General features: G+C 64.6%; 1 protein-coding gene across 1 annotated transcript; it reads right to left on the bottom strand.

Moving 5' to 3' along the window:
• Window positions 1–314: 314 nt before the first annotated feature.
• Window positions 315–17,421, bottom strand: MARCHF9 (membrane associated ring-CH-type finger 9). The gene is made up of 4 exons (XM_075901732.1): window positions 16,394–17,421; window positions 4,718–4,873; window positions 3,895–4,087; window positions 315–1,237 (listed from the first exon to the last, which is right to left on the bottom strand). Exons 1-4 carry the CDS (start codon window positions 16,766–16,768, stop codon window positions 906–908), a joined length of 1,056 nt encoding a protein of 351 aa, XP_075757847.1. The 5' UTR covers window positions 16,769–17,421; the 3' UTR covers window positions 315–905.
• Between the last annotated feature and the right edge of the window lie 932 nt (window positions 17,422–18,353).

An 18,353-nucleotide genomic window follows, 5' to 3' on the forward strand; every position in this document is an offset into this window, starting at 1 on the left:
CCCACAGCCCGAGCCCAATATCCCTGCAGGCAGGCAAATGCTCTAACCCCTGAACCACCCTTCCTCTCCAGCTAGCATCCCAAGCGAGCCACCCAATTCCTTAAAGTCAAGCCTTGGAGAGACAAGACCCGTCTTCCAGCGAAGGCTCCCCTCCTCCCAACGCCGAGGCGGCGGCTTGCAAGGGACAAGGCAGACCTCTTGACAGAGACATCCCCCCCATCCTGGGGAGGAGCCCTTGCGGCATCTCCCCCTGCCCGCCACTTCTTCGGTCCCGAGTGGCTGCCAGTGAAATCCCAGCGGCAGGATTAAGATGTTAAAGACAGAGAGAGAAAGGAGAGATGGATTGGGAGCCAACTATTTGCATATAAATGATTCTTTATCCTCCCACGATAGGAGACAAGGAAAAGGGGAGACAGATTCTCATGCATTAAATTAAAGATGAAATGTACAGGTATCTTATTGCCGGATCCCATTTTGCTTTAGAAACGTGTTTATTGCACCTTTTTTTGGGGACGAGGCGTTCCGTGCCTCCCGGGCGGAGACTCGCGGCGGGATGGGTGGATTGGAGTTTTGTTTGAACCACGATGAGGTAAGCACGTTCAATTCCTGGCCCCTCGCAGGATCAGTCGTCGCTGGAGGAGCCAGGCGGCTTGATCCCAATCTTCTTCCATCCCCGAAATCAGGGAGGGGCTGCGAGGGACGCCAGTAGGAAGCGGCCAGCCCGGTCTCTTCCCCCCACCGCAGGCATTTTCACATTGATGGGAGGTTAGCAGGGCGCAGGCTGAGCCACGGGGAAAGCAGTCCCCGGGGTAGGAAGATGAGGTGGCGACGGAGGAGGGGGGGCGGAGAACGCTGGCGAGCGCCCTACCCCGGGATGCTCCTCGCGCCAGCCCCCGCCGGCCGCGTTATACCGTCGTCACTCTCATGACCACCTCCCGGCCGGAGCTGGCGCCGCCGCGGTGCTCGTTCGGCCGCAGGTGGCTGAGGATGTGCAGAATGGTGTAGCCACAGTGATGGTTCAAAATAGTCCTAACCCGCTGCCCCCGCCGGGGGTTCCTTTCCCTCCCCGAGGAGGGGTTCGTCCGTGAATTCCTGCCCCCGGCCTTGGCCGCGGCCCCGCCAACCGGCTCCCCCAGGTCCCTGGTCTTGTCGTAGTTCAGCACCTTCCACTGCTGGTTCACCGCCTGCCACCTCTTGAATATTCGATACACCGAGGAGCCCTCGTGGATGATCAGTCCTGGGGGGAGAGAAGTGGGGCGCAGAGGTGAGATCCCCGGTGGCAGGCGGCCCTGCGAGATGGGGGCCGGCCGGAGTTTGGGACTCGCTCCCACCAAGGGGGCTGTGGGAAGGTACCTGGGCCCGGCGGGAATTGGATTCCCACCACGAGCATCAGGAGGGGGGCACGGGGGAGGCTGGGCTGGATGTGGAAGGTGCCTTGATTGACAGGTGAGGCCCCTTGGATGCCAGCACCACCTTGGGAGGAGGCCCGTCGCCATGGCGACACTCCCTCAAAGATGCACAGGCCCGGGCCTGCTGGCTGGGCTTGGAAAAGGGGGTGGGTCTTTCAATCTGAACACTACTTGGACTGGGGGGGGAGCCCCCCAGGGACTGAATGGGCCCTTGGGCACGGTGGGTGGGGGGCACGTGGGTACCCTGCTCGGTTTCAGTCCAAGAGTGTGAGCTAGGGCAAGCCGCTTCCTCCGAGCCACCGCCCCCTCAGGATGCTGGGGCAGAGGGGGGGCGGAGGGATCTGGAGGGTCTCGGAGGCTCTGGAGCGCCGGGTCTGAGCCTTTTATCCCTGCAGGCTGGTTTGTTATCGTAGGGCCACTCAGGAGTGCTGGGCCCTGGTTTATTATTGTAGGGTCTCCGAGGGGCGGATTTCCCTACACGGGTTTGTGACCGTAGGCTTTTTCATAGGTGCCGGTCTTGGTGCACACGCAGGTTTGGTCTTGCAGGGGGCGGGGAGTCCCAGGGGGGCTAGGGCAGGGTCTGCACACGGCTTTGTTTACTGTAGGGTTGCTTTGTTTACTGACTGGGAGGCTAGCTCTCTGTTGGGCAGGCAGGAGCAGGGCATGCTCAGCAGTGCTGCCGCTTGGGGTGCGGCTGATGGCCCTGGCCTGGATCGGAGATCCAGTCCTTCTGCTTGGGTTCTGTCACCCCAAGCCCGGGGGACTCTCAGTCTGGCACCATCACCCACAGGGTGTCAGTGTGTCCCTCCCGGGGGCTCGGTGGCCCAAGGGAAGTGAGCGCCCCCTAGGGGCCGCCCCACATGCTGTAGTGTACAGCCACTCACGCCAGGGCCACGCGTGCCCACATCCAACAGCATTTTACATAAGCTGTGGCCCAGCCTGCGAGGGCCAGGGCAATGGAGAAAGAGACCCCAGCTTGGGAGGCTGCGGACACGTGTCCTACAGCCTGCAGACGTGGCTACTACTGAAGTCACTTCTCCGTCCTAAGGCCAGGACACAAACGAGAGCTTTCCAGCTCGGAAATCCGAGACTTACCACCACTCTCCTTGCTACGGCTCTGCCGCTGCCCTTCCCAATAACTGGGGGCACATCCCTGTCCCTGCCTCAGTTTCCCCTGCCACCCACTGTCTGTGTAGTTTGTAAATTCTGAGTGTCGTGGATTCTTTCTCGCCACATGTACGTACAGCGCCCGGCATGAGGGCGCCGTGATCTTCTCCCACGGGCAATATAAATAAATCATCTTAGACTCGGCTGACTCGTCATCATGATTTGCAATTCTACCTATTAACGATTATTCTACCCATTAAGTATTTTATCATCATAATACGATTAAAATCTCAGTACGATTTCATTACAATTATTTTATTAGTGTGTGTTCATTATCCTTCAAGAGAGTTATTATGAGACCTCTATTGTTAAAATATAATTGTCTTTTTATCTATTTATTATTGTAGCTTATTACTACTAATATAGCTATTCATTATTTTAGTATTACAGTTCTGCAACAGAAATACCATGGTTGTCCATTATTATTGTACTAGAATATTAGTCATAATTATTATTGATTAGTTATTAGAATATCAAGTGAGCTGTAACCCTTGCATTTTATTATTATCTATTAATTATATTCTACCTTGTTATTTGATCTAATAATAATTATTCCTGATTCTATCAGGACCTATTATTGTAAAATATTCAAGCGTAGGGAAGACACTGGGTTCATTAGAACATCTCTAAGTAGCATTTCGCGGTTCACCATCACAGGACACAGCTGGGTGTCCGGCCTCCCGCATGCCCTACTTGGGGTACAATGCGGCACAACAAATAGGTGCTAACTCGGTAGAAAATTTAAAACCCTTCCCTTCGTGCGGAGCTGGCGGCTGGCACGAAGCTCCCGCTGCTCGGCGTCTCATCTCTGCTGCCTGTGGAGCCCGGCATTGAACGCTGCCAACCTCATCCCAGTCTCGCGGCCTTTTCATTCGTTCTTAATTAACAGGCGTCATGGCAATCAGGTGGGACTTTATTGCCAGTGATGTCTGCCTGGCTTGTTAGTCAGACATCCCACGCCCCTAAAGATCCCATTCTGCCATGTGCAGTACACATGAGAGCAAGTCCCTGCCTGGAGACGCTTATAGAGACGAGGGGGGAAACTGAGGCACAGAGCAAGGACGTGACTTGCCCAGGGTTGTGCAGCAAGGCAGTGGCAAAGCCGGGCACTGAGTCTCAGAGCAGTGCTCGGTCTTCGGAGTCACTCTGCTATCCTCCCCAACCCCCCTTGGTCCTGCTTCCCAGGGCTCTGTGTTCAGATGGGATCACCGCGCCCATCACCGCGGGAACTGAGCGCGCGCTCCCTGGCCGGGAGCTGTCAGGCGTGAGCCAGCGGGGACAGGCGGGGGCCTGCAGCCAGGGCGGGAGCAAGTCTCACCGATGCAGACGATGTCCATGAAGCCGTACATGCCGTAGCAGATCTGGAAAAGCAGGTCCTGCCGCTGCCACTTGGCCGAGGGGCTGAGGGACGACCAGATGAGCCAGGAGATGCTGGCGATGAGGAAGAGGGAGCCCAGGATGATGGCCGCGATCTGCACCTTCTCGATGACCGTCAGGGAAATCGCCTGCCACTGCAAGGGAAGGAGACACCACGACGGGTCACAGTGGGGCCGGATTGGGGAGGGGCCCCATGAGGGATCATAGAGGGCCGGGAACCCAAGGAGCCGGAGAACTAGGGAGGGGGGTGGGAGGGGGAGCTGGGGACTGTGGGGCAGGGAGACCCTAAGGGCTGGGATGCCAGGATCAAGGGATCTGGGGTCCGGAAGTCAATGAGGAGAGAGAAACCCCAAGGGAAGGGAAGCTGCTGCCAATGCGTGTTGATTCCTCTACATGCATGTCGGAGCATGTGCTGTCGGTGTCAGCGTGTGTTGATTCATGTACATGCGTGTCAGAGCATGTGCTGTCTGTGTCAGTGCGTGTTGATCCCCATACCTGCATGCTGGAGCGTGTGCTGTCTGTCAGCGCATGTTGATCTGTGCGCACGCGTGTCAGACCATGTGCAGTCTGTGCTGCTTCGTCTGCACCGCGCACACATGCAGTTCTGCGCGGCTGCGTCGGTGTGTGTTGATCTACGTACATGCGTGTCGAAGAACGGGCTGTAGGAGCATGTGTTATCTGCATGCACATGTCGGAGCGTGTGCTGTCTGTGATTTGGCGGGCGTGGGCCGGGGGGCCGTCCCACCGGGGTTTCCCGCGCTCACCTGCAGGGGGTTCTTCGTGCTGATGGCCAGCACCTGGTACTTGAAGTAGCACAGCTCACAGCTCCACGACCCCCTCTCGCTGATCCAGCGAATCAGGCAGGGCTGGTGCGTGCAGCGGACGGACCCGTCGCAGCGGCATGGGCTCAGCAGCTCCCCCTGCAAAGGAAACAGGGCCCGGGGTTAGGGGCGGCAGGAGAGGGGCAGAGAGCCCAACCCTAACCCCTAAGAGCCAGCGCCAACCTCCCCAGCCGGGTACCGCCGACCTCCCCGGCCCCAGCCAGCGCCTGGCAAGCGCCATGCTCCATTAGGCCGCTCACATTTAAACAGCGGTTTATTAGCCTCATCGGCTTAATGCGGCTGACGGGGGGAGCAATCAGCATAAATATTTCATGCCTCCTGACAGGAAGCACTAACGACGCTTCGTGGAGACACCAGGCCGGCGGAGCGCTGGCGATTCCCGTCAGCCGGGGTCACGGCCTCGGCCCACCCCACAGCCGGGCCAGCGAGGCGTTCAGCAGCTACAGGAAACTGCTGCTGAGACTCCAGGGTGGCGGCACGACAGACAGACAGACAGACAGACAGACACAGTGCATGGGAATAGAGAGAGCAAGTGTGTGTATGGGGACAGACAGACAGACACATATGGGGATGGACAGACAGACAGACAGACGCGTATGGGGATGGACAGACAGACAGACAGACGCGTATGGGGATGGACAGACAGACAGATGCGTATGGGGATGGATAGACAGACAGACAGACAGACACAGTGCATGGGAATAGAGAGAGCAAGTGTGTGTATGGGGATAGACAGACAGACGCGTATGGGGATGGACAGACAGACAGACGCGTATGGGGATGGACAGACAGACAGACACGTATGGGGATGGACAGACAGACAGACAGACGCGTATGGGGATGGATAGACAGACACGTATGGGGATGGATAGACAGACAGACAGATGCGTATGGTGATGGATAGACAGACAGACAGACAGACACAGTGCATGGGAATAGAGAGAGCAAGTGTGTGTATGGGGATAGACAGACAGACGCGTATGGGGATGGATAGACAGACAGACAGACGCGTATGGGGATGGACAGACAGACGCGTATGGGGATGGGTCAAGAGAAGGGAGCTTGACCCTGCTAGTGCCCAGTGGGGGCAGGTCCGAATCCCCGATAACGACATGCCCAGTCCCACCCGGTTCAGCAAAAATTCCCCCCCTCCCCAAACTGTCCCTTTTGGGCCGCAAATCCGGGCCGAACCGTCCTGTGCCACGAGTGGGGGGAGGGGCAGGTCAGCGTGACGGTGCCCCCGGGACCCCCCCAGCTCTGCCCATCGGCCCGTGTTGGCCGTGGGGCTGAGAGGAGCCCGGGCTGGCGGTGCTGGGGAGCTTCCAGGGAGGGGCGCGAAGCAGAGAGGTGGGGGGCTGAGGTGCAGGGGGATCCCAGCGGCTTTGCCACGTGCTGGCAGCCAGACACGGGTCCCGGGCCGAGGACGCTGGGCTACGTCCCGGCGGCGGAGGAAGGGGGGGCCTCTTCCTTCCCGCGCGCCCCACTTGGAAGCCAGCAACAGCCAGACCCCGACTGCACCCCGCCCCCGGCCCTGCTGCCTCCCCCCCCGTCGGCAGCCCCATCTCATCCCCTCCCTCTTCCCCATGCAGCATCTGTGACTGCCCTGCCCCCTCCCTGTGGCAAACCCTGACCTGGCAGGCGTGGAGCCAGGCCCCCCAGACCGAGGAACTGCGGGCGCTGCCGGCAGCACGGTGCTGCCCAGGCTGCATGAACCCGGCCAGGCCTGGTGTGTGTGTGTGTGTGGGGGGGCAGCCAACCCAGCAGGGCCTGTCACAGCAACGGGGCCCCCCCCAGAGCCGGGGAGCAGACACTCAACCTCCGAGACAAGCAGCACAGCTGGGGTAGGTACGTGGGGCGTCCTGGATGGCACCGTGTGCGTATTCCCATGCCCACGTGGACACGTGCACCCCCCTCTGCGCATGTATCTGGGACACCTCCTCCCACTAACACCCCCAGGGCTGCCTGTGCCGTGACCGGGCGGGAGCAGGGGGTGCAGCTGGCAGGAGCACCGCCCCCCCCCCCCCCGCCGGCCCCGTGCCACGCGGCAGAGGCCGCACGCACACCAAGCGCGCGGGCGACCGGGCAGCCGCTCACACGCTGCCAATTTCACGCCTGGCTGACCCCACGCAGGCCTGAGCGCCCGCCCACCAGCCTGGCTGGCTGCAGAGAGACGGACTCAGCCAGGGCAGGGGGCTCTTGCCTGTCTCCTACGCCAGCCCCCGGATCAGATCACGGGGGGCTGCTCTGGCGCCCCAAATGCCCCATGTGGTGCCACAGTCTCCTGGGCCCTTTCTCCCGCCTTCCTAGAATGCCCCCCACAAAGCCGTGTGATCCCAGCCCAGTGCTATGGGGGGGCGACCCACTTCAGCGCCCCACGGCTGGGGAGTGGGACCCCCCCCGGCAGCGGCGGCGGCTGCAGCACGGCCCTCTGGGCAGTCTTGGCTCTGGGGGAGGCTCTAACTTGCACCCAGGGCCGGGCAGGGGCTGGCTATGGGGGTACAGAGAAGGGGGGCTCCCTGGGGCACCACGGGCAGCTTCTTTTTAGGACTAAAGGTCCTTTATTTTTGCCCACAATGCTGCCCTCTTTCAAGATGGCTGCCCCCAACAGCTGGCTTCCTGGAGGGCACCTACGGCCTCGCGCCCTGCAGAGCGGTAGGAGCCGCAGCCGTTTTGCAAGAGGGCAGCCAGGACTCCTGGGTTCCCGGGGAAGGAGGGGGGCCGGCTCACCCTGAGTCCTGGCAAAGCCTGTGGCAGCTCTTGTCCCTGAGGCCAGGCTGGCTGCTCCCCCTTCCCCCCCACTGCTGGAGCCCACGTGCCACATAAAACCGGGGAGCGTCTCACCCACCGCCTGAAGCCACGACAGGGCTCCAATTACAGTGACCGGGCTGATGACTCACTCCCCACTGGGCCCTACTCCCTGCTCCGCACTGGAGGGGGGGCCCTGGGCTTCCTCCCCCCCCTTAGCTTAGGGTCTGGCCAGAACCAGCCTCTGTGGCCTGGGGCTGCTCTCCTCTGCCAGTACAGTCCCTATGTCAGCGAGGGGGAAACTGAGTCACGGGGACGGCCACGCCCGTGAGCAGGTCCAGGCTCTCAGGAGCGGTTCTCCCGTAAGCCGGCTGTAGGGGGGCCCACTGGGAAGCATCCCTCCGCGTAGCCGAATTTCCAGAGCAAGCTGCTAGGGAAGGCTACAGGTGCGGGGACAGACACATGGCCAGGGTGTGTGTGTGGGGGGGAGGGGGATTCGGGGCAGATCCCACAGCCAACCAGCTTCCACAGTGCAGAGAGCAGCACTGGCCCCCTTAGAGCCAGGTCCCCGAAATCTGCCCCATCCACCCCTCCCGGCCCTACCCCTTCTGGCTCAGAGCAGCAGGTCCCACCCCTGGAGCAGGGCGCTCCGCTCCCCATGGCTGTGGGGCACCCAGAGGGGAGCGGCGAAGACAGAAAATTAACCTGGGAGGGAACCTCTCCCCCCCAGCCCTGACCCTCACCCCTAGCCGGGGACCACAGAGCAAAAGTGTCTCGTAACCCCCTCCCCAACCGGATCAGACATTGTGGGCACAGGACGCAGGGAAGCGGCCTCCAGCCTTGGGGGGCAGGGAGCAGGCACCTGGGGGAGCTGCCAAGCGACTCGGGCCCCTTCCCTGCTCCCACAGCGGCGCGCTGGGTACCCCGCGGCACGGGCCGGAAGGGGTGTGTGGACGGAGGATGATCAGGCCTGCACAGGGGGGCAGGGTGAAGGGCTGGGTGAGGAGGAGGGGAGGTAGCCCGTCCACCAGACAGCCAGCCTGGAGTCACAAGGGCTGGGGCCGGAGCTCCCCCCGGAGCCGTGGGAGGCCAGGGCAGGGCCGGGCCCTGGAGGGAGGTGCCAGAGTCGTGGGCACCAACCTTTTGAACCACAAGATCACTTCTTCCATGTAAGTGCGACATGAGATCTCCCTCCCACCTGAAGAGCCTGGCCCCACGGCCTTCCCACCCCCTCTCCGAGGCCTCCCCCTGCTCATCCCATTCCCCTCCCCCCCATCCTCACTCGCTTGCGCCAGGCTGGGTAGGGGGGTGGGGGTGCAGGCTCTGGTCTTGGGCCCAGGAGTTTGGAGTGGGGGAGGGGCTCTGGGCTTAGCTCAGGGCGGGGGATTATGGTCCAGAAGGGGGTTCAGGGTGCAAGTTCTGGGCAGGAGGGTGGGAGCAGGACGACTCCCGTCTGGGGCGGGAGGCTGGGGGCAGGACGACCCCCGTCTGGGGCGGGAGGCTGGGAGCAGGACGACTCCCGTCTGGGCCGGGAGGCTGGGGGCAGGACGACCCCCGTCTGGGGCGGGAGGCTGGGAGCAGGACGACTCCCGTCTGGGGCGGGAGGCTGGGAGCAGGACGACTCCCGTCTGGGGCGGGAGGCTGGGAGCAGGACGACTCCCGTCTGGGGCGAGAGGCTGGGAGCAGGACGACTCCCGTCTGGGCCGGGAGGCTGGGGGCAGGACGACTCCCGTCTGGGCCGGGAGGCTGGGGGCAGGACGACTCCCGTCTGGGCCGGGAGGCTGGGGGCAGGACGACTCCCGTCTGGGGCGAGAGGCTGGGGGCAGGACGACTCCCGTCTGGGGCGAGAGGCTGGGGGCAGGACGACCCCCGTCTGGGGCGAGAGGCTGGGGGCAGGACGACCCCCGTCTGGGGCGAGAGGCTGGGAGCAGGACGACCCCCGTCTGGGGCGAGAGGCTGGGAGCAGGACGACCCCCGTCTGGGGCGAGAGGCTGGGAGCAGGACGACCCCCGTCTGGGGCGAGAGGCTGGGAGCAGGACGACCCCCGTCTGGGGCGAGAGGCTGGGAGCAGGACGACCCCCGTCTGGGGCGAGAGGCTGGGAGCAGGACGACTCCCGTCTGGGCCGGGAGGCTGGGGGCAGGACGACTCCCGTCTGGGGCGGGAGGCTGGGGGCAGGACGACTCCCGTCTGGGGCGGGAGGCTGGGGGCAGGACGACTCCCGTCTGGGCCGGGAGGCTGGGGGCAGGACGACCCCCGTCTGGGGCGGGAGGCTGGGAGCAGGACGACCCCCGTCTGGGGCGGGAGGCTGGGAGCAGGACGACCCCCGTCTGGGGCGGGAGGCTGGGAGCAGGACGACCCCCGTCTGGGGCGGGAGGCTGGGAGCAGGACGACCCCCGTCTGGGGCGGGAGGCTGGGAGCAGGACGACCCCCGTCTGGGGCGGGAGGCTGGGAGCAGGACGACCCCCGTCTGGGGCGGGAGGCTGGGAGCAGGACGACCCCCGTCTGGGGCGGGAGGCTGGGAGCAGGACGACCCCCGTCTGGGGCGGGAGGCTGGGGGCAGGACGACCCCCGTCTGGGGCGGGAGGCTGGGAGCAGGACGACCCCCGTCTGGGGCGGGAGGCTGGGAGCAGGACGACCCCCGTCTGGGGCGGGAGGCTGGGAGCAGGACGACCCCCGTCTGGGGCGGGAGGCTGGGAGCAGGACGACCCCCGTCTGGGGCGGGAGGCTGGGAGCAGGACGACCCCCGTCTGGGGCGGGAGGCTGGGAGCAGGACGACCCCCGTCTGGGGCGGGAGGCTGGGGGCAGGACGACCCCCGTCTGGGGCGGGAGGCTGGGGGCAGGACGACCCCCGTCTGGGGCGGGAGGCTGGGAGCAGGACGACCCCCGTCTGGGGCGGGAGGCTGGGGGCAGGACGACTCCCGTCTGGGGCGGGAGGCTGGGGGCAGGACGACTCCCGTCTGGGGCGGGAGGCTGGGGGCAGGACGACTCCCGTCTGGGGCGGGAGGCTGGGGGCAGGACGACTCCCGTCTGGGGCGGGAGGCTGGGGGCAGGACGACCCCCGTCTGGGGCGGGAGGCTGGGGGCAGGACGACCCCCGTCTGGGGCGGGAGGCTGGGGGCAGGACGACCCCCGTCTGGGGCGGGAGGCTGGGGGCAGGACGACCCCCGTCTGGGGCGGGAGGCTGGGGGCAGGACGACCCCCGTCTGGGGCGGGAGGCTGGGGGCAGGACGACCCCCGTCTGGGGCGGGAGGCTGGGAGCAGGACGACTCCCGTCTGGGGCGGGAGGCTGGGGGCAGGACGACTCCCGTCTGGGGCGGGAGGCTGGGAGCAGGACGACCCCCGTCTGGGGCGGGAGGCTGGGGGCAGGACGACCCCCGTCTGGGGCGGGAGGCTGGGAGCAGGACGACCCCCGTCTGGGGCGGGAGGCTGGGGGCAGGACGACCCCCGTCTGGGGCGGGAGGCTGGGGGCAGGAGGAGGTTCAGAGCTGGGACAGGGGTTCAGGAAGCAGGCTGGGCACCGTTTAACCGAGACGGCTTCCAGGTGGTGGCGCCGTGGGGCTAAGGCAGGGTGAAGGCAGCTGGCATGGGCAGCAACGGCTCCATGGGCTGCCCCTCACCTACCGGCACTGAGCCCACAGATCCCACTGGCCGCGGATCCCTGTGACTGATCAATGGGGGTTGCAGGAGGCTGTCTGCAGCCAAGCACAGCACGCAGAGACCCCCTGCTCTGCCTCCCCCAGGGGCTGCAGGGACGTCCAGGAGCAGCAATCCCCACAGCGCTGACTCCAGCCAGGACAGGTTCGGCGCGTTAGACCCGCCCGCTCGGAGAATTACATCGACGTGTGAGAGAGAAACGAAAACTATGAAATGCACCGAGCTGCCAACCCAAACTCACCCACTTTGCCAGCAGTGTGTGTGTGTGGGGGGGGGGGGTCGGGAGAGGAGAAGAAGGACAGTGTGTGTATGTGTGTGTGTATGTGTGTGGGGGGGGGTTGGGAGAGGAGAAGAAGGACAGTGTGTGTATGTGTGTGTGTGTGTATGTGTGTGGGGGGGGTTGGGAGAGGAGAAGAAGGACAGTGTGTGTATGTGTGTGTGTATGTGTGTGTGGGGGGGGTCGGGAGAGGAGAAGGAAGGACAGTGTGTGTATGTGTGTGTATGTGTGTGGGGGGGGGTTGGGAGAGGAGAAGAAGGACAGTGTGTGTATGTGTGTGTGTATGTGTGGGGGGGGGGTTGGGAGAGGAGAAGAAGGACAGTGTGTGTATGTGTGTGTGTATGTGTGTGGGGGGGGTTGGGAGAGGAGAAGAAGGACAGTGTGTGTATGTGTGTGTGTATGTGTGTGGGGGGGGTTGGGAGAGGAGAAGGAAGGACAGTGTGTGTATGTGTGTGTGTATGTGTGGGGGGGGTTGGGAGAGGAGAAGAAGGACAGTGTGTGTATGTGTGTGTGTATGTGTGTGGGGGGGGGGTCGGGAGAGGAGAAGAAGGACAGTGTGTGTATGTGTGTGTGTATGTGTGTGTGGGGGGGGTTGGGAGAGGAGAAGGAAGGACAGTGTGTGTATGTGTGTGTGTATGTGTGTGGGGGGGGTTGGGAGAGGAGAAGAAGGACAGTGTGTGTATGTGTGTGTGTATGTGTGTGGGGGGGGTCGGGAGAGGAGAAGAAGGACAGTGTGTGTATGTGTGTGTGTATGTGTGTGTGGGGGGGTCGGGAGAGGAGAAGAAGGACAGTGTGTATGTGTGTATGTGTGTGGGGGGGGTCGGGAGAGGAGAAGGAGGGCAGTGTGTGTGTGTGTGTGTGTATGTGTGTGGGGGGGGTCGGGAGAGGAGAAGAAGGACAGTGTGTGTATGTGTGTGTTGCAGTGTGTGTATGTGTGTGTGTGTGTGTCAATGAGACACACACACAGTGCGAGTGTGACAAAGATTAACATGGCCAAACTCCCTCCATCCCCTTCTCTCTGTGTGGAGATGGGGTACAGGAGTGAGGGGGAGGGACACCCTGACATCAGCGCCCCCTTTCTCCCTCCCACGCCCTGTGCAGCAAGCAGGAGGCAGCTCCCTGGCAGGGGAGCAGGAGCAGCAGGACAGGGGGTGGGGGGGCAACTGAAGTGCCAGCACTAGAGAGCTTCCTGGCCAAACGGGTCAGGATCCCCGGTCAGAGGCTCCGAGATCTACCGGTCGATCCCGATCGATGGGCTGGGGGCCACCGTGCTGGAAGGAACCGGCGGGGCCTTCTCACCATGTCAACCGGCCACCCAAGAGCCGGCCTGCGCCTGACGCTGCCCCACCTGGGTTCTGGGCGGCCCTGCCCCGTCCCTCCTGGCCCCGACAGCCCTGCTCTCAGATCACACCAGGGCCTCGGGAGGCACCAGGGAACTTTGGGGGGGACAGAGCTGGGGGAGCAGGGGCGTACCTGGGGGCCCTGTACACTTGGTCCTGTACATCGCCAGGACACCTCGCCCCTGCCTCAGGGGTACCCCAATTCGGCCTCCCTACCAACGCACTCTGCCACATGCCCTGTGCAGGCTGCAGGGGCACAGGGATGATCCGGGCAGCACACGCCTGTCTCAAGCCAACACGCCAACGCTATGCCAGCCCAGCCAGGCCTCGGGCCCGGCTCTGCATCAGGGTCACCACTTGCCACCCACCTGCCGGGGCCACACGACCCCGTTCAGAGAAAGCTGCCAGCTGCCTGTCCCTGCCGTGTGCAGGCTCTCTGGGAAGCAGGTACAGGGGGACGGGCACACCTGCCGAAGGCCTAGGAGCAGGCTCCTGGCTGCGTGCAGACTGGCTCGGGCGTGTCTCGCCCGCTGAGCGGCGCGCCATCACAGAGAACCCAAATTGCTGCAAGCATGGAAACATGCACCAACACACGTGGGCCTGCCCGGCCATGTACTAAAGAGACAGGCACACATTAGCCCCGCGGTGTGCGCACCGCTCCATCCAGAGCACACGCATGTTGGCACACGTGTGACTGGGCATGTATGTGCCTTCACGTGTGCATCGGCGCATGGCCAGGTGCAAAAGCACAGGCGTGTCCCCACCGACATGCTCCGGGGAGTGCCAGACATGCCGCTGGGGAACCCGGATCCACTGCCTCCTCCTAGCCACGCCTCGCCTCGCCCCTTCCTAGAAAGATTTTGCTCCTTCCAGGACGTCCGCGGCCAGGCCGCTCACCCCCCGGCGTCCCGCCTCCTCAGGGGATCCGGCAGCCCCAGGCCTGCGAGATCGGGCTCTGCGCGGTTTCCACGCAGGGGAGTTGGGAGCAGCGAGGACGGTGGCTGCCGGCTCTCGAAGGGGGAAGGAGAATTAGCCGTTCCCAGATCCCAGCGTACAGATCCCGCCGGCACCGGCAGGTCGGAGTCTGCTGAGAAGTGGGGATGGAGGGAGCATCCCGTCCACCCCATGGTCCCAACCTCCTGCTTTTCTCTCACTTCCCCTCCTCACCCCGCCCTTGCCGGTCATGCCAAGGACCCAAAAGATTTCTCCCTTGCCCCGGCAACCACCTGGCACAGCGACTTCCATGCCATGCTGGGCACCGGCCTTGTCTACCGTCGCTGCCCGCTCCCAAAAGCAAACAGCATTCCCCCTCGTGTGCCCCACTGCTGCCGTGTCTTAAGCATACCCAGCTGGTGCCCCTCTGGCCGGGACGTGCAGGAGATCTTGCCGGGTTAAGCCTGGGCATTGCTCCTAGGGGAGATCTACCAGGGGCCTGCAGTCAGCTGGAGCATCAGCAGGGGGCGATCTCTCCACCCAGGGCTTGCCCGTCCGCTGGCACGCACGGATAAGTGGCGGCCGCGCTCCGCCCCAGCAGTGGCTGCATTTCAGCGGCGGGGAAGGGAGCTGCTGGACACTGTGGGTGGCCCGCTCTTGGGGCCACCTGCACACCATCAGCACTATGCGCCGCCCCAGCCCTGCCTGGGCGGAGCCGCATGAGGCTCCGCCCACGCCCAAGCAACAGCCCCACAAGCCTAGTCTGGCGAAGGCCTGGGCGTGATTTCAACCCCAGGACAGCCCCTGAAAGCTCCGAAGTGGCTTCCTCCTCCGTCCCGCAGCCGTAGCATGGGACACGTCCCCCGGGGCCCCAGATCCGCCCTGCAACCCAGCCCCGGAGCACACCCAGTCCGTCCATGGCACCCAGTCTGGGAGCGGGGAGGGAGGGTTGCAGTGGGCTACAGGGGACCTGGCCCCTCAAAGGACTGGTCTGTGCAAACATAGACACAGTGTCCACTAAGACCACTGTCGTCTGGGCCCTGGCATTTCCGAGGAAGGCCAGAACAACTCAAACACCGCCCTTGCCATGGTGTACAGACCCGGCGCTGCCTGGTGCACAGACCCAGTGCACGGACCCGGCACACAAACCCAGAGCTGCCTGGCATACAGACCTGGCACACCGACCTGGCGCACAGATCCGGCACACTAACGTGGCGCACAGACCCGGTGCCGCCCGGCGCACAGACCCGGCACACCAACCTGGCGCTGCCCAGCACACCAACCTGGCGCACCGACCCGGCACACCGACCCTGCACTGTCTGGCACACAGACCTGGCACACTAACATGATGCACAGATCCGGCACTGCCCAGCATACAGACCCAGCACACCAACCTGGCGCTGTCCAGCACATAGACGTGGCACTGCCCGGCGCACAGACCTGGCACACCAACCTGGTGCACTGACCCGGCACTGCCCGGCGCACAGACCCGGCACACAGACCTGGTGCACTGACCCGGCACTGCCCGGCGCACAGACCCGGCACACAGACCTGGTGCACTGACCCGGCCGGCGCACAGACCTGGCACACCACCCTGGTGCACTGACCCGGCACTGCCCGGCGCACAGACCTGGCACACCACCCTGGTGCACTGACCCGGCACTGCCCGGCGCACAGACCCGGCACACAGACCTGGCCTTTGCTCACGCTTTGTCCACTGGCATTTTTACCACTTGGCACCTGACTGACCCCTGCTGCACCTTTGCAGTCTCCTCCAACATGTTTTTCCTCCTCGCTCTGGCTCAGGCCCTGGCACGCTCCCCTTCTGATGGCCAGCCACAGCCTGGCACTGCCTGACACCTTCCCTGCAGCCCCTGGCATCCTGATCCGCTGGCTCCGCTCCCCGGTTGACAGCCCTGAGCCAGCCTGACCCGCGTCAGGAATCCCCCGGCACCCTCATCCCCCTGGTACCTCCACCCAAGACCTCTACTTGGCCCCCTTCAAACTAGTAACTCACCAGGCACCGTCCCCTTAGTAACCAACCTGGCACCCCACACCCCAAGTAACCCCCGTCACCCGCACCTCCTTCACCCCTAGTAACCCTGGTAACTCCTGGCAACCTTCTCCTCCAGTACCCCCACTCCGACTAACCCCAGACAACTCTCCTGCCTAGTAACCGTGGTAATTCCTGGTACCCCCATCCCCAGTAACCCCTGACAACCCTCCCGCCTAGTAACCCTCACCTCCGGTAACCCCCGGTATCCCCTCCCCAGGTAACCCCCCCAACAACCCTCCCGCCTAGTAACCCTGGTAACTCCTGGCAACCCTCACCCCTACCAACCTCTCGGCTCCCTGCACCTCCAGTAACTCTTTGTAATCCCTTGGCACCCCTCACCCCTAGTAACCGTGGTAACCCTGACACACCACACCCCTAGTAACCCCTGGCACCCCTCACCCTAGTAACCATGGTAACCTCCTGTCACCCCACATCCCTAGTAACCCCTGGCACCCCTCACCCTAGTAACCGTGGTAACCCCAACACCTCAAATCCCTGGTAACCCCCGGCACCCCTCACCCCTGGTGACCCCCCAGCACCATGCACTCCGAGTGACCCCCCGCCCCCCCCCCCGTCGCGAGGCGCCCCCTGACCTGCTCGGGCCCCTGGAAGCAGATCCGGCACTGCGGGGTCCTCATGCCGCTGTCCAGGCTGCTGCTGAGCGACACACTGTCCAGGGCCCCCCCGGCTCCGGGCTGCTGGCCGGGCTGCTGGCCGGGGGGCTGCGGCCGGGGCTCCTTCTCCTCCAGGGCCAGGCTGCGGGGCCGGGGCTCGCCCAGCCCCCCGTAGTACTCGGCCTCATCGTCCTGCCGGGCCGAGCAGTCGGCGAAGGGGGGCCAGCCGCAGCCGCTGCCCCCCAGCGCCCGGCCCCCGCCAGCTCCGGGCTCGGGCTCCGGCCGGCCCCGCCGCATCAGCACCAGCAGCTTCAGCTCGTTGAAGAACATTCGGATCCGGTACTTGAACATCATTTACCCCCGGCCCGGCGGCGGCGGCGCCTCGGGGAGCTGGGGCAGGACGAGGGGCGCCCGGGGCCCGCTTAGCTGTGTCCCGCCGCCCCGGGGGCAGGGGAGGCGGGTGGGGGGGCCTCGAGGGGGCAACAAGGGGCAGCGCCGCCCGGGGGACACATCTCCGGGCGCGCAGGGACCGGGGCGCACGGGGGGCAGCTGGGGACGGAGGGGAGGGGGGCGGCGGGGCGGGGCGGGGCAGGGCAGGCGGCCCCGGCTGCTCTCCTAAGGCCGGGCCGGGGCTGGGCCCCCCCCGTAGCCCGCGTCCTGCTGCATCCCCCTTGGGTCTCTTGGGGAGGGCGGCCGGGCCCCCCGCGGCGGCTGCAAAGGGGCTTACACCCGGGGCGCCTCCGCCGGCTCCTTTGTCTGCAGGGCTCCGGGCATGTCCGCCGGGGCTCAGCCGCCGACGCGCGGGGCCCCGAGCAGCCGCATCCTGCGCCCGGGCCGGGGGCGCCGTGCGCCGCGCGTCTCGCCTCTCCGCGCCCGGCGCGCAACAGGGGGGCCCGGGCGGCAGCCTCCTCCCGGGGCACGGCGCCCCCCCGGCGGGGCAGGGCAGGGCAGGGCGCGGGGCTGGCCGCGGCCGGGGCTGGCCAGGAGAAATATGGCTTCTGCTTCCGGTACAGCAGCGTGTTCAATAAAACATTTCGGGAGGCGAGAGCGCGCTGGGGAGGGGGGGGGGGGGCCGGGCCGTCGCGGCGCTGCGCGGCTGATCAGCCCCCCCCTCCCCTTCGCCAACGTGGGGAGCACGTGGGGGAGTCCCCGGGAAATGTGAAAGTGACCAGAGGGGGGGTCCCCGTCCCCCCCCCGTTCCCAAAGGCGGGAGCCGCCCAGACGGGGAGGGGGAGAGGCCAGGTCTGGCTTCTCCGGGAGGGAGGCAGGTGCGGGGAGACCCAGCTCCGCCCCGCCCAAGCCTGGGGTGTGTGGAGGCTCCGTCTCTTTGTCTCCTTCCCACCTGGGTCCCCGCGTCGGATGGAGGCACTTTGGCTGGGAATGTCCCACCCTGGCCGCCCGCTTCCAACCCCTCCCCGCCAGGGCGCCGACACCCAGTGGGACCAGCCCCACCCGTCACATTATCCACCAGGCTCGCAGCTGTTTCTTTGTTCACCCTCCACCCCCTGCGTCTCCACCTGTGGACTGGCAGGATGGACTGCAAGCCCCAGAGGGTGGGGGGTCCCCAAAGCAGGCCTTCAGAACGCAAGAGCCACCAGCCGGGTCAGACCAAAGGTCCACCCAGCCCAGTGTCCTGTCTGCCCGCAGTGGCCAATGCCAGGTGCCCCAGAGGGAGGGAACAGAACCGGGAATCGTCCCTGTCACCCATTCCCAGCCTCTGACCAACAGCAGCGAGGGACACACCCTCCCTGCCCATCCTGGCGGATAAGCATTGATGGACCCATCCTCCATGAATTCTAGCTCTTTTTGGAACCCTGTTCAAGTCCTGGTCTTCACATCCTCCAGCAAGGAGTTCCACAGGTTGACTGTGCTCAGCATGAAGAAAAACGTCCTTTGGGTTGTTTTAAACTTGCTACCTATTCGTTTCATCCAGTGACCC

The sequence above is a fragment of the Pelodiscus sinensis genome, chromosome 19 (genome assembly GCF_049634645.1).
Source record: "Pelodiscus sinensis isolate JC-2024 chromosome 19, ASM4963464v1, whole genome shotgun sequence".
Lineage (NCBI taxonomy): Eukaryota > Metazoa > Chordata > Testudines > Trionychidae > Pelodiscus > Pelodiscus sinensis.

Bases quoted from the DNA above. Each gene is read 5' to 3' on its own strand.
- MARCHF9 (XM_075901732.1), bottom strand. From the start codon at position 16,768: ATGATGTTCAAGTACCGGATCCGAATGTTCTTCAACGAGCTGAAGCTG. The intron at 4,874-16,393 runs GTCAGGGGGCGC...TTTCCTTTGCAG, and splicing joins GCTTCCAGGGGCCCGAGCAG to GGGGAGCTGCTGAGCCCATG. The intron at 4,088-4,717 runs GTGAGCGCGGGA...CTTCCCTTGCAG, and splicing joins GCACGAAGAACCCCCTGCAG to TGGCAGGCGATTTCCCTGAC.